This window comes from Rosa chinensis, chromosome 2, assembly GCF_002994745.2.
Source record: "Rosa chinensis cultivar Old Blush chromosome 2, RchiOBHm-V2, whole genome shotgun sequence".
NCBI classification, from domain to species: domain Eukaryota; kingdom Viridiplantae; phylum Streptophyta; class Magnoliopsida; order Rosales; family Rosaceae; genus Rosa; species Rosa chinensis.
Genome location: NC_037089.1, coordinates 76,882,229 through 76,897,424, shown reverse-complemented (window position 1 = coordinate 76,897,424; position 15,196 = coordinate 76,882,229). Strand labels below are relative to the sequence as shown.

Here is a 15,196-nt window from a genome sequence, read left to right as displayed (position 1 = left end):
CAGCCCTGTTGTCTTCTTTTCTTTGAAGCCAATCTGTTGCCGACACGGTAGCATGAACTTATCCCTTCTCCTTTTCGCGATGAAGCCGACCACACATTACCATATTCCCAGCCACATATATACCTCTCACCCTATTCTCTCACAGAGAACGGAGAGACGAAGAGGAGCCGCACACCAAAAATATTCATTTGAACCCTCTCTCTTCTCCAACAGCCGCAGACCCCAATTTTCCTTTACCCTTCCTCTAACACCGAACCACCCACCTCCAACCCATTTTCTATATTTTCTTCACTATTCCACCACAAAGCTTCATCAATCCCACAAGATTCAAAGAGGAGCCCAAGCATCAAGAGCTTCATAAACATCAAATTTGGGTAAAAGTGGGAGCCATAAATCAAGGCTAGCCATAATTGCTCTATAGCAATTTGTGGCTTGTTCTTGTTACTCTCTACTTCTCTTCACTTTTTTCTCTTTCAATTATGTATTTTGATGTTAGTTTGGTGATGGGTAGTGAGTAGTTTTGTTGTTGGGGGCTAGGGTTGTGTGCCCTAGTCCAAATCTTGTGTAAAAGATGCTTATTTTAATGTAATGATGAAATTTTCATATGATGGATGCTTATATATATTTTTGTTGGGTTAAAATGCATGTCTAGGAGACTAGTCAACTCTAGGGTGTGTATTTTGAGCATGTCTAGGATGGAGTTAGAGGCTTGACCTCCTTTAATTCCTAAGCTAGAAACCTTCAATTTCGTATTCGAAGGGTTATAAGCATGGTGATTTACACCCGTTGCGTGAATGCGCGGGCGGGTCGCTTAGTAGTCTAATTCCTAGATCTTTAGGCCTCTTGATGTGAATTAGAGACCCTTGAACCGGCTCTAATTCATGCCAAGTGAGTTCCTACGACCCTTGAACCGGAGTAGGAATACCATGAAAGGGAATTTCGGTCCTTGAGCCTTGAACCGCCTTGGATACGACTACCGCCAAAGTAGGAAATTTGCATCTACATTAGATTAGCTTCCGACACATGAGATTTGGGTGAAGGAACCTCCCTAGCACCCGACATTCCCATTATATTGTTCACACTTTTTTTAGTTTAATTTCCTTGCATTTTTATTAATCGCTTTACATTTTATTACTTTTTGTTAAGTTCAAATCCACTCTCAAACATTAAATCCATCGATTCATTTGTGTATACCCATCTTGAGGCTACAAGTTAGTGGCTTTGAATAGGCTTGGTGTGAGCTAAGCCGAGCATTGCCAAGGCTTGGTGCCTTGATTGTTTATAGTCTTATTTTACTTTTTATTTTTCTTGTGTGCTTTTAGTATCCTACCGCCAATTATCTTGGTTAGGTCCAACACCTAATCCCCGAGGTACGATAAACTAAGGTCCAATTACTTCCCTTACTTGACAACGATTCGTACGCTTGCGAAGAGTTTATGAATCAAGTCACAATATTGCATAGCCCCAAGCAGAAATAGGGAGATTGGTGTGCATTACCAATGCCCTAGCGACCATTTGTAGTCGTTTAATAGCAGCTTCTGCGAGACCATTCTGGGTGTGAACATGAGGAACTGGATGTTCAACTTCAATCCCAATGGACATGCAATAATCATCAAAAGTTTTTGATGTAAACTCCACAGCATTGTCTACTCTTACAGACTTAATAGGATGATCAGGGTGTTGAGCCCTTAACTTAATAATCTGGGCTAAGAGTTTAGCAAATGCAACATTCCTAGTGGACAATAGCATGACATGTGAGCAGCGTGTCGATGCATCAACCAACACCATAAAATATCTAAATGGTCCGCATGGTGGTTGAATAGGTCCACAAATATCACCTTGGATTCTTTGTAAGAATGGTATAATTTCTTTAGTGTCCTTTGCATAGGATGGTTTGGATCCTAATTTTGCTAAAGAGCAGGCTTTGCAGAACGAATGATGGGCTTTAGAAATAACCAATGAGGATTTTGGTTGAGCCATCAAGTCACAAAGGACTTGAGAAGTAAAATTTGGAGACGAAAGAGCCTTGGTGGCGTCAATGCCACCTTGAGGCCGCAGGGGGACGGCGACGCTAGACAAGGATGGGTGGTTTTGGGGGTAACGGTGCCGTGAGGCGCAGGGGCTCTTTCGTAGTCCAAAATCCGATTTTTACTTCTTTTCGTTCTGAAAAATGGACGTCAATCTCGTCCTTATGCACAAGATGCACCTCAATTCAGTGGAGGAAATCGTAATGATGCATGCCACAAATTTGTGGTCCTCGTTCTGAAAAATTTGTAATAGAAAGCTGTCCCTCATAAACGAGGACCCAAAGAAAAAGATGAAATAAACAATATTTAGACGACCTTGACTTAGATGCTGGCCAGCTTCTTCTCAATCATTCAGCTAAGTCTATAAAATTATAAAACACTGGGTGCATCAACTTTGTTTTAGTGCTTTTGGTATTCATGCTGCGGAGCAATCATACATTTTTATGTAGGTGCATGCAAGCTGTAGAATTAGAAGGCTACATAACCTTAGGTTTTGGTGACTGTATAATTTAATTAACCTCCCCCATCTGATATATGTTCGACTAGGAAGATAGTTTATGGTTTATTCAGAAAAAAAGGAAGATAGTTTATGGGATCAAGCTTATATGCATAGAGGGTTGGTATAAGTTGTTACTTGTTGCTAAATGGCAAAAGAGATGGAAGGCATTTTGTGGTAGCAGGGTAAAAAATGAAAACTGGAATGAGAAAAACGCATATCACCAACAGATTAACTGAATGTTACGTGAGCTGTACTACATAACAGTCAATAAAGGTAGATAGTAACTATGGCCTGCACAACTATATTGTTGGTAGCATAGTTATGGTAGTAGTAGCCTCTATAAGAGGAGAGCAGAAGTGTAATGTGTGGTTGAATATACAAGCATTATTACATTGGTAGAATTGGTACTGGATTGTAGAAATAGAACAAACACATTTTTGACGAGCAATATACAATAACAGTAACAATTGATCAATTATGACGGCCATACTTTTCTGTTCCTCATATCTGAGTTGTAAAGCAGAGTGGAAGCCCAAAGAAAAAGATGAAAGAAACAAAACTCAGACGACCTTGACCTTGATGCTGGCTCAGCTTCTTCTCAATAATTCAGCCTGGTATATCAAAAACTGAGTTTGTTATGAACTGATTTTGGTATTCCTTGGCTCCTAATGCTTCAAGGGCATCCTTAATCCGGATTATATTTATAGCTAGGTTGCAAGCTGTAGATGGCTACATAGTTAAGCTGTTCACATGATATTTTCAACTAGGAATGGTTCATGGGACCATGTTCAGATTCTTGTTGCAAAATGCTAAATGGGAAAAGGGAACGAAGTGGTAGCAGGGAAACAAATGAAGGCTTCTTAGCTGCCACAATTCATTCTGTTTAGCATATATTAGAAGATTTATGAGGATAGCAAGAACAATTACTTCGTTACATGGTTTGCAAATAACATGGTATCTAACATCTTCCTCTTGTATGTAGTACTATTGCTTTGCTGTTATGATTACCTATTTTGTTCTGCAAGAGATACACTGACACATGCCGATCCAGTTATTGATGAGGAATCAGGAACTCTTGTTTCAGCAGGAGAAAAATTTGAATTGGGTTTCTTTACCCCTACTCCTATAGGGAAAAGTAACTCGGGCGGGGGCGCTGATAGCAGATATGTTGGCATATGGTATTATAAGGTCACTCCAAGAACAGTTGTATGGGTTGCCAACAGAGATGAACCTCTGCCTGCCAATTCCACTGGAGTTCTCACAATCGAAGGTGGTAACCTCCTCGTGTTGGATAATGTTACTGGAGAGCGTTATTGGTCCACAGACATTGGAACATCTTCGTCTTCTAACATGACTGTGCAGATAATGGAGTCTGGAAACCTGGTGTTAATGGATTATGATCAGATGGCAGCGAATATTCTGTGGCAGAGCTTTCAAAACCCAACTGATACATTCATTCCTGGGATGCTAATGGATAAAAATCTTCAGTTGACTTCTTGGAGAGACAAAGATGACCCGAGACCGGGGAACTTCAACTTCAAACTCGATCAGAGTAAGAACCAGTATATCGTAATGAACAAGTCGCTTCCTTACTGGAAAAGTGGAGAGCCAGATAATCGTTTCAGCCCATATGAAGTGCCTCCTAAAGTAACTGGCTTGCTATCATATTTCAGCAACAGCAGCAGCACTGATACAAGTCGACCATCTATTAATTTTACAATTGTGCGACCTTTGGATTACAATTATGCACGGTTGGTGATAGATTTTACTGGAGAGTTACAGTTTTCCACTTGGAATGAAAACAAGAAGGAGTGGTTTCCTTCATGGTCGGAGCCAAAAGATAATTGTAGTAAGTTCAACCTTTGTGGAAGTTTTGGCAGCTGCAATAATAATAATCGGCCTTGGCTATGCAAATGTTTGCCTGGTTTCAAGCCCAGGTCCCCAGATAATTGGAATTCTGAAGATTTTTCAGGTGGATGTGATAGAGAGTCATCAATCTCTGACAACAACAGCACGTTCTTGAGCTTAAAGATGATGAAAGTTGGAGAGGCAGAGTCACCGTTCGATGTGGGCAGCGAAACAGAATGCAGGAAGGAGTGCCTAAAGAACCCCCAGTGCCAGGCTTACTCGTATGCCGTTCTAGCTGAAGACAGAGCTCAAAGGGGTACTAATACTACTACCAGCACTTCCTCGAAGTGCTGGACATGGTTGGAAGATTTAAAGAATCTTGTAGAAGAGTATGACAGTGGCCACAATATCACTGTTCGAGTTGCCTCGTCTGATATAGGTATGTGCTTCTCTTTATAAATGGTTTTATAAACAGTATCTCAGAAGTATGAGATTATTAGAGGGACAGTAAATGAGATAATTCTAATTTTTTAGTTCAAATAGTCTAGAAATTACATCTTCTCTTTGTGCAGAATCTACTGTAAGAGGCTGCCAGCCTTGTGGCACAACGATGATACCTTATCCCCTGAGCACCGGTCGGGACTGTGGTGATCCCATGTACTTCCGTTTCATCTGCAACACTTTGACAGGCCAGGTTAGCTTCGTGGGACTGAATGACACCTTTCGAGTTATAAGCATCGAACCAAGTATGCAAAAATTTGTACTCAAATGGTTGCCAGCCAAAAAGGTCGATGAGTGTGATTCTAGATACAGAGCCAAAACCCTGGAGCTCAATGCATCGTTCCCATTTAAGATAAGTAGTTGGGGGTGCGATGCTGACCTTGGAGACTATTATGTAGTAGAGTTGGGTTGGAAACTACCGCCGGAACCAGCCTGCAATACATCAGCAGACTGCAAGGGTTGGCCAAATTCAACCTGCAAGCCAGCAAGAGATGGAATGAAAAGATGCCTTTGTAACAAAAGTTTCCAATGGAATGTCACTTACTTCAATTGTACTCAAGGTGAGAACGCTTTGCATAATGTTTGTGATTCATGTCCGGTGCTTCTGAAGATAATAGTATTATCAAGGAGGGTTCTATATTTTGATTGATATTTTGTTTCTCTAGGTGACTTGTATTGTTCAGATTCCTAGTGTCGTAACTAAGATTGATGTTATACCTCTAAGCCACAATTGAACTGGGAATGAATCTTGCTTTCCGTCCAAGAATAACAAGAAGTAAAATTCCATAAAAATTTCCTATTCTTTGAAATCCTCTAAAGGAAAATCATCACCTGGTTAAAGTCTCACATATTGGGATACACCTTTTGGATTAATGTAATCATAAACGAGATACAACTGAAACCAAGTAGAATTTGACTGAATCCAATTATTACATTGGCCTATTATCACTCAATTATGATGCTTTAGTTGTTAATACAATGATGATAGTTACATGTTGGTCGTCCTCGCTTTTTTGTAGAAGGTAGTCTTCATGAGCCATCAAACTCTCCATCGTCATCGGTCTTAGGAGAGCATTCAAGCAGAAAAGTTACATTCTATCTGATAATTGTGGCGGTGCTTATAAGCATGATTTTACTGGCATGCGTCATTTCTATTTATATATGGAGAAGAAAAATGACCAGAAAACAAGGTAAGTTAGGTAACTACTTTTTTGTTTCCCTTTTGGTCCTCTGTTTGCTATAAACAGTTTCTATATTGTATGCATTACATGATTTTATTTTCTTCACTCCGTATACATGAAGATCTTCACAAAATTTGGCCCAATTGAATGACACAACCAAAATTCTTATCAGATCAAATAAGTCGTGCACAGTTTGATAGTGAAAGACGAGTCAAGGAGTTGATAGACACAAGTGAGTTCAACGAAGAAGATGAGAAAGGTATAGATGTACCCTTTTTTGATTTGCAAAGCATACTGGAAGCCACAGATAATTTCTCAGATGCTAACAAGCTAGGACAAGGGGGTTATGGGCCTGTTTACAAGGTAATTGAGGAACACTAGATTATCATTTCTTATCAATTGAACCAGTGCAATATATTTATATGTTATTGTCCTAATAAAATGGTTATGTCCGTATTGATTATGTCAAATGGTTCCTTTAGCTCTTATTTTATGTGTAAAGGATTTTAATTGTTATCAGGGGAAGTTCTTTGGAGGTCAAGAAATTGCAGTAAAGAGGCTATCAAAAGTTTCAGGACAAGGGTTACAGGAATTTAGGAATGAGGTCGTGCTGATTGCCAAACTTCAGCACCGAAATCTTGTTAGACTCAGAGGATATTGCATGAAAGGAGAAGAAAAGATTTTACTTTATGAGTACATGCCCAACAAAAGCTTAGATTCCTTTATATTTGGTTGGCTTCTACTCCTCAGCTTTACTTTCGTTTTTTTACTGTATGAAATAGTGTTTCTTGATTGATTGAACTCCCGTAACTAAACTTTTCTCGAAATGAAAAAATTCAAACTTTGCAAGATCATACACAAAACGTATTTCTCAATTGGGAGATGCGGTTTAACATCATTTTGGGAATAGCTCGAGGACTTCTCTATCTTCATCAAGATTCCAGGTTGAGGATTATTCATAGAGATTTGAAAACCAGCAACGTACTTTTGGATGAGGAGATGAACCCCAAAATATCTGACTTCGGCTTGGCCAGGATTGTTGGAGGCAAAGAAACCGAGGCAAACACAAACACAGTAGTAGGAACCTAGTAAGTACATACTTCAAGGTGTATGGTTCATACATTGTATTTCCATTATCCTTTAAAACGAAAGTGCTTCTGTGCCCACATGTTTTTGATTGTATAACAATTTGTGATGCAGTGGCTACATGTCTCCGGAATATGCACTAGATGGAACTTTTTCAGTCAAATCAGATGTCTTTAGTTTTGGTGTGGTTCTTCTTGAGATAATCAGTGGAAAAAAGAATGCAGGATTCTTTCAGTCCAAACAAACTTTCAGCCTCCTTGGTTATGTAAGTCGCAGTTCTGTTTTGGCCAATGGCTAGGTAAAACATCTAGAATGTTTCATATCTACTCTTGTCCCATTTTATATTCATACTCCACTTTCAACATTTTCTCAGGCATGGGAACTCTGGACAGGAGACAAGGTGTTGGATTTAATGGACAAGAATTTGGAAGAAAGTTGCAACAGAAGTGAATTTGTAAGGTGTGTAAATGTTGGGCTCTTATGCGTACAAGAAGATCCGGTTGATCGCCCTACAATGTCAAATGTTATTACCTTGCTTGACAGTGAAACTGCAATCCCTGCAACTCCTAAACAACCAGCCTTTTTCATAAGGAGAGGCAACTCTAGCACAGCTTCCTCTTCTACTAAGCCAGAGACAGTTTCTGAAATAACTGCTCTGGAAGGCAGATAAGTAATCCATCGATCACTTAAGGTCCCTTCTTTTTTTTAAATTTTCCTATGTTTAACTGTAACTATTTCTTGGCTAGACCCAGAAAGATCTGTGGATCAATTTCAAACAAGAATAATAATACCTTCGGTGAAATGTAACTTCTTCTGTGTTGGTGATTAATTTGTTCAGCCTTTGCCGATCCTTCTGTGCATTAATTGTAAAAGGCTCTCTGGACTAATTATGTGCAATAATTGTGAAAGTGTTTTAGGGAATCAGAAATTGAGAGAAATTTGCTGTGTAATCTCATTGATAATAGGGGCATCTTTATATAGAGGATTACAATGCATAAAATCTGAATCGTACATGGAAATGTAATCATACAATGAAATGTAATCATACAATGAATGGATATATCTAAGATATTCACCGAGATTCTCTCTAATTAAAACCCTATTACCATTGGGTCAAATAACCTAGAGTTTGAGCCAAACACAAATAGAGATATCTTTAAACAGAAAACCCTTTTTGGTCTACTTTTTTTTGTTTTAAACCCCAACTCTCCCATTCTTAATGGGCTCAAACATATGAACTCCCAAATACGGAAACTATTATCTTAACACTCCACTAAATATACGCACCCCAACTTTTTTGGTCTACTTGTTACCATTTTCTATATGCTTTCTTGGTTTATAACTATTGACCATTTGTGTGTATTTTTACCTGACCGGGTCATTTCAAAATCTTGAAACCAACTTGGAATGTGTTTCGTTTATTGGTTTTGTTGGGATTCGATCAAGTAGAGTTATGCTTTATATGTAGTGGATGATCGATATTAAAATCTAGTTCATAATCTTAGCTTTGGTTTGTCGTTTCGATGCTCCAAATAGAAAAATACATGCTCTCTGGCCCGTTTGTAAAGTTCATCTCTCTTCCCCCAAAATAAGGTTTTGGAATGATGCATGAGCTCAAGCTATTGCGCCTTTTTTTGTGTCACAAACTCATTTAAAAACCATGCAAATCGACATTGCTCTTTACCTTTATCACCAGTCCATTAAACAATCAAGAGAAGACAAAGAAGAGCACATGTTATTTGTTTCATAAATAAAAAACTCGGTTAACCATGTCTTCAAATTCTTCTTCACAAAAACAGGAAGAAAGCAAATCCAGGGGCCCAAGAAAAAGATGAAATGAGGTTACCAATATCCGATTCCCTACTTTGACCTGTTTGTCCTACTTTATTTTCAAATTATTCAATCTTGGTTTGATTAAACATCACTCAAATGGCACATAGTTATAGCAAATGCCCTCTAAAATAATGCATAAACCACTGTATTTTCTTCAGTGTAGAAGATTTGCTCTTTATCATCCATGCAAGTTCTACAGTGCTTGGAGTATTGAAACTCTGGAGACTTCAGCAATTGTATTAGTCACTAAGAATCTGTATGAATACAATGAATAGTAGTAGACTACTAACTGAAGGGTGATATTGCTACCTGTATTCTGTAGAACATGTGTTCAATAGATGGAAACAGTCTACCATTTTTGTCATTGGTCTTTCTTCTTCTTTAATCTTTTTGTATTCTAGGAGGGTTCCAGGAACTTCATATGGATTTAGATAGTACTGCTGTCAATTTTTTCCTTTTGAAATCGGGTCTGATTAATTGGGCACCAAGAAAATCTTAATCTACTTTTAGATATTGGACAAGATTGACCAGGTCACCTAACAATGACTAATGCAGCCACAAATTTCACACCAACTGACCAATTGATTCCTGGCAGATTGCAAACAGCTTGCAAAGTTAACATCTGGGGTCACTTTGAGAATTAAAAACCACAGAGGCATGTGAATTCAGGAAGCAAAACACTGAGGCAACTTCAATGATTGATTTTTACTGTATGCTTCCTAGACCAAGAACAATATTTTTTTTTTTTTTTTTTTTTTTTTTTTTTTTTTTTTTTTTTTTTTTTTTTTTTTTTTTTTTTTTTTTTTTTTTTTTTTTTTTTTTTTTTTAAGGAGAAAGGGATTAGGCGATATTAGTTCCTCGGAGACAGACAATGTAGGGCACAAGTCCCACCCTCAAACCCGAAGGTGAAGGGTCTGCCCCACTCTGGGAACCCACCGCCCGTCCCCCAACTCAATTTATTAAAATAAAGAAGAAGAATACATCGTCCAAGAGATAAAGCAAAATTAACAACGAAATAAAAGAGAGGGAAACTTCCCCCTCATGAACAAATCTACAAAAAGAAAAAACCAGCCACAAAGTGAAAACTGGACACACGAAATATGCCAGAATTGTGGTTGCGCCTGCATGTAGATGCATATGAAGCTAACTTTGCGCACGACCTCCTGGGAATAAAAGCCTCTGAGAAGGAGCGGGCAAGAAAGGCAGACGAACAAATCATCTCAGCAACCTGTGAAGCGATAACTTGGGAGTCCCAAAAAATCCGCCTGCAAGTACTTGTGAAGCTCTGCAGGAGGGCTAGGATACCAGGTAAAAGAGTGTTTTGAAACACCTAAGTTTGCCATCTTATCTGCAGCTGCATTCCCTTCCCTAAAAATATGAGTTCTACGAAATTGCATTTGCTGAATGTTAACAATATTCTAGCTACATTAAGCAAGAAACATCAGAAAAATAATCATCATAAGTTGTTCAGTAAACAACATGTTCACTAACTTCTTTCTGTATTCATTCTTGTTATGCACTTTTCTTCATTGTTGCATTGCTAAAGATACAATAGCATATAACAGTTTGATTAGTGATGACAAAGGTGATACTATTGTTTCATCAGGAGAAAAATTTGAACTTGGGTTCTTTACTTCTAATGGAAGCTCTGGTACTAGAAGATATGTTGGAATTTGGTATTACAGATCGAATCCACAGACTGTTGTGTGGCTTGCAAATAGAGACAACCCTCTTTCAGATACTCGTGGAGTTTTCACTATTGCAGAAGATGGAAATCTTAAGGTGCTGGATGGCAAAAGAAAAACTTACTGGTCATCAAGTCTTGAAAGTTCATCATCAACAATTAGGACAGCAAAGCTCATGGACACTGGTAATCTTGTTGTGATCAATAGAGAGCAAGGAAACAACTCGGTTCAAATTGTCTGGCAGAGTTTTGAAAATCCAACCGACACATTTCTTCCTGGCATGAAAATGAGCGGAAAATTAGCACTGAGTTCATGGAAGAGTTACAATGATCCAGCAACAGGAAATTTCACATTTCAGCAAGACCAAGAGGATGCGAACCACTTTGTTATCTGGAAAAGATCGAGAAGGTACTGGAAGAGTGAAGATTATGGAAACTTCATTAGTTCTGATGAGATGGCTTCTGCAATTCTCTACTTGCTATCAAACTTCACCTCTACAGCAGTCCACAATGACTCTGTGCCATATCTCACATCCTCATTATACACTTCTACAAGGCTGGTTATGAGTTTTTCGGGCCAGATTCAGTATCTGATGTGGGATAGTGAGAAGGTTTGGTCTTTGATATGGGCAGATCCTAGAGATAGATGCAGTGTGTATAATGCATGTGGAAATTTTGGTAGCTGTAACAGCAAAAATGGTTTGGTTTGCAAGTGTTTGCCTGGTTTTAAGCCTAGTTCACCGGATAATTGGAATCATGGAGATTATTCGGGCGGATGCACTAGGAAGTCAACATTATGTGGCAACAATGCTGAGAGTGACATATTCTTGAGCTTAAAGATGATGAAAGTGGGAAACCCAGATTCCCAATTTAATGCCAAAAGTGAAATGGAATGCAGAGTAGAGTGCCTTAACAACTGTGAGTGTCAAGCTTATTTCTATGAAGAGGTGGAGAACAAAAACACGGGTGGGAGTAGTAGTTCAACATGTTGGATTTGGTCACAAGATGTCACCAATCTTCAGGAGGACTATGACGGTGGCCAGAATCTACAGGTTCGTGTAGCAGTTTCAGATATAGGTATGTTTCTTTTTCTTCAATTAAAGATGCTTGAGTCATGGCCATACTAAAGTATCAGGAGATTTGTTGAAGATAATTAGTTTTTATAATTAACAGATAATAAACTGCTTTATATAGTAAGAGGTCTACAGATTCTTTTTTGTTCAATGCAATGATATGTGAATCAGAGGTGATGTGCATATCAGTGGTCTTAAACATTAACAATAAAATGTAGGCCACTCAGTAAGCATTAATCTACTCTAAATTGAGCTCCAACCTTGTCTAAACTAATTAGACAATATTAAGATACTCTGGCTTTTCTGATTATATGGAGTTGTAGCTCATTCATATGACTAATGAACCCATTACATTCTATTTTAGATCGATTGTCATCATGTGTTACATGACCTTTGTTAGACAATCACTTAGGCCAAACCTTTGTTCTTTAGTGTTAAATTTCAAGAATTATATTTTCGCAGAATCAACAGCGAGAAGCTGTGGAAGTTGTGGCACAAACCTGATCCCTTATCCCTTAAGCACTGGACCAAAGTGTGGTGATGTCACCTACTATAGTTTCCACTGCAATATTTCAACTGGCCAGCTGAGCTTTGAGGCACCAAGCGGCACCTACCATGTCACAAGCATCAACGCGGACACACAAACATTTGTCATCCAAGCTAATGATGCAGATGAATGTAGAGATAAAAAATTTCTGAAGCTCATACAGTCTTCTCCATATAATGTGACAAACATGTGCAATGCTGATCCGACCCGTTTTAGTCCTGATTTGTCATTTAAAGGAGGATATGAAGTTGAAGTTGCTTGGGAGTCACCCTTGGAACCACCTTGTTCCTCATCTACAGACTGCAAGGACTGGCCTCGTTCGATATGTGATGCTGCTCTAGATGGGAAGAATAGGTGTCTTTGCCCTGCAAACTCAAAATGGGATAGCAGGAGTTTAAATTGTACTCAAGGTAAGCATGATTATACTGTGCCAAACTGTGCCATTGTGGTAAATGAGAGATAATGAAATTTGCTAAAATGAGATAGAATTTGGCTTTTATGAAAACAGAGTCTTTTATTCATGTATCTATCTTCAAAAATTAGAATCAAGTTGGCGTGACAATAACTTATCTGTCTTTGTATTACATACTGATAAAACCACATACATTTTTAATTGCAGAAGACCAATGATTGATTTGTTCTCTAATTTTTGCAGAAGTTGGCCACAGAAAGCAAACTGGTGAGCAAGGGAAGATGACCCTAGCTCTAATCATTGCAGTAACTTGTATAAGTGTAGCTGTTCTAGCAATTCTTTCAAGTACCTTTGTTTATGCTTATATATGGAGAAGAAGGCGCATTAAGACACAAGGTAACTAGCATATATACACCACAGTAGTCTCTTTACAGCTTCGCTGATATGATCTAGATTGTTTCTGATGAAGTTTTCCTTGAATTCTATAAGAAGGCAGGGCAAATCTTCAAAAGTGTTCAACACTTAATCACTTTTATGACTGTGAGAGAAAAGTCAAGAACTTGATTGAATCAGGCCGATTTAAGGATGACGATACGGAGGGCATTGATGTACCCTCTTTTGATTTGGAAAGCATACTGGTAGCTACAACATACTTCTCCAATGCAAATAAACTTGGACAAGGAGGATTTGGTCCTGTTTACAAGGTAATGTCCCTTTACTATATACACGTCAGAGGGTAATATTAACCAGTTCCTGATGAATAATAGAACTATGTTTGGCTTGTACTATCAGGGTAAGCTTCCGGGAGGAGAAGAAATCGCTGTAAAGAGGCTCTCGAGTTGTTCAGGCCAAGGCCTAGAGGAATTCAAAAATGAAGTTTTGTTAATTGCCAAACTTCAACATCGGAATCTGGTTCGACTTTTGGGCTATTGTGCTGAGGGAGATGAAAAGATGTTAATCTATGAATACATGGCCAACAAAAGCTTAGACTCTTTCATCTTTGGTTAGTCTCTACTTTGATCTCCAGAAATATACATTGCATGATATCCTACAATATTGATTTATAAATACTAACTTAAACGTTATTCTCTTGGATGAAAAATAAAAGATCGAAAAGTATGTGTATCATTGGACTGGAATACACGCTTTAACATCATCTTAGGAATTGCTCGGGGGCTTCTTTATCTTCACCAAGATTCTAGATTAAGGGTTATTCATAGAGATCTGAAAACCAGCAACATTCTACTGAGTGAAGAGATGAACCCCAAAATATCAGACTTCGGTTTGGCAAGGATCTTTGGAGGCAATGAAACTTCAGCAAACACCAATAGAGTAGTGGGAACATAGTAAGTTTAACTAGCGGTATTTACGGTTTTCATCAGCGCTAATTCTTGGTCACTTCTCAACCAAAAACCACAAAAGGGTCTGCATTTCTAGTATATAAAATATATGCACTGACTCCACATTCTTTTATTGCAGCGGCTATATGTCTCCAGAGTATGCATTAGATGGGTTATTCTCAGTAAAATCTGATGTTTTTAGCTTTGGTGTAGTTGTGATTGAAATCATCACTGGGAAAAGGAACACAGGATTTTATCAGCCTGAAAGATCTTTGAGTCTTCTTGGCTATGTGAGTGATAGAAACATTTCATAGTGGCTAGCTAATATTTAATGTCATCCTTACATCATAACACATTCTGTAAATTTATACCAGGCATGGCATTTGTGGAAAGAACAAAAGGCGTTAGATTTGCTAGAACAAACACTTGGTCACAGCTGCAACAAGGATGAGTACTTCAAGTGTGTTAATGTTGGGCTCTTATGTGTACAAGAAGATCCAGGTGATCGGCCAACCATGTCACAAGTAGTTTTCATGCTCGGAAGTGAAACTGCAACGATTCCAACCCCTAAACAACCCGCTTTCGTTGTTAGGCGATGCCCTTCTAGTTCTAGCAGGGCTTCTAATTCTTCAAGCAAACCAGAAACGGTTTCAAACAATGAGTTAACTGTCACCTTAGAAGATGGTCGATAGCAAAAACATTGTATCGATTTGATTTTGTTCTTAATGTAATCCTTATTATCTCTATCGGTTGAATGTAATGTTAAAGTATGCTCTTTTTCAATGATCAGAATCTTCAGAGTTCAGTGTTGGTGTTGTTCTTTTGACAATCAAACCAAATCCATGCTACAAAGTACATCATGATATATCTTTGATATTGTCAAGGTTTCGGATCAAATCAGTTGTCAAGGCTGTACAAATGATTTGATCCGAAACTGTAGTGTTACAAGAACTTTATTAAACTAATCTTTACTTTCTGAACCAAAGCCGATTAAATTTGATCATCTCATTCTATTTTCTTTTAAATGGAAACAGTAGCTTTTTATATTTTTTATTATTGAATATCCACCTTTGTCAATTTTTGTTGGCAAAAAGGTTTTTATTTTTTTATTTTTTTAAAGCTACTCCTTAATTTGTATGTCCACATATCCTAATTTGGGTTCCAC

The 15,196-nt window shown here is 38.2% G+C and overlaps 2 protein-coding genes across 6 annotated transcripts; both read left to right on the top strand.

Moving 5' to 3' along the window:
* The first annotated feature begins 2,411 nt into the window (after window positions 1–2,411).
* On the top strand, window positions 2,412–7,992 carry LOC112186394 (G-type lectin S-receptor-like serine/threonine-protein kinase At4g03230). 2 transcript variants are annotated; one of them, XM_024324794.2, is made up of 8 exons: window positions 2,412–4,813; window positions 4,947–5,435; window positions 5,898–6,065; window positions 6,229–6,419; window positions 6,577–6,787; window positions 6,907–7,144; window positions 7,257–7,407; window positions 7,516–7,992. In XM_024324794.2, exons 1-8 carry the CDS (start codon window positions 3,478–3,480, stop codon window positions 7,810–7,812), a joined length of 3,081 nt encoding a protein of 1,026 aa, XP_024180562.1. In that variant the 5' UTR covers window positions 2,412–3,477; the 3' UTR covers window positions 7,813–7,992. The 2 variants fall into 2 exon arrangements, with proteins under 2 accessions (XP_024180562.1, XP_024180561.1); XM_024324793.2 differs by having other exon boundaries at window positions 2,420–4,813; window positions 5,895–6,065.
* A 1,781-nt stretch (window positions 7,993–9,773) lies between these two features.
* Window positions 9,774–14,836, top strand: LOC112186395 (G-type lectin S-receptor-like serine/threonine-protein kinase At4g03230). Of its 4 annotated transcripts, none has more exons than XR_005807481.1 (9): window positions 9,774–10,283; window positions 10,582–11,736; window positions 12,195–12,689; window positions 12,935–13,087; window positions 13,181–13,395; window positions 13,484–13,694; window positions 13,800–14,037; window positions 14,245–14,321; window positions 14,406–14,470. XR_005807481.1 is itself a non-coding variant. In XM_040515554.1 (9 exons), exons 1-9 carry the CDS (start codon window positions 10,076–10,078, stop codon window positions 14,721–14,723), a joined length of 3,141 nt encoding a protein of 1,046 aa, XP_040371488.1. In that variant the 5' UTR covers window positions 9,774–10,075; the 3' UTR covers window positions 14,724–14,836. The 4 variants fall into 4 exon arrangements, 3 of the variants coding, with proteins under 3 accessions (XP_040371488.1, XP_040371487.1, XP_040371489.1); XM_040515554.1 differs by having other exon boundaries at window positions 13,184–13,395; window positions 14,171–14,321; window positions 14,406–14,836; XM_040515553.1 differs by having other exon boundaries at window positions 14,171–14,321; window positions 14,406–14,836.
* The last annotated feature ends 360 nt before the right edge of the window (window positions 14,837–15,196 follow it).

Coding starts and splice junctions, on each gene's coding strand:
- LOC112186394 (XM_024324793.2), top strand. CDS start 3,478: ATGGTATCTAACATCTTCCTCTTGTATGTAGTACTATTGCTTTGCTGT. Junction 5,436..5,894: donor TTACTTCAATTGTACTCAAG/GTGAGAACGCTT, acceptor GCTTTTTTGTAG/AAGGTAGTCTTCATGAGCCA. Junction 6,420..6,576: donor GTTATGGGCCTGTTTACAAG/GTAATTGAGGAA, acceptor AATTGTTATCAG/GGGAAGTTCTTTGGAGGTCA.
- LOC112186395 (XM_040515553.1), top strand. CDS start 10,076: ATGCCAGAATTGTGGTTGCGCCTGCATGTAGATGCATATGAAGCTAAC. Junction 13,396..13,483: donor GATTTGGTCCTGTTTACAAG/GTAATGTCCCTT, acceptor TTGTACTATCAG/GGTAAGCTTCCGGGAGGAGA. Junction 14,038..14,170: donor AATAGAGTAGTGGGAACATA/GTAAGTTTAACT, acceptor CTTTTATTGCAG/CGGCTATATGTCTCCAGAGT.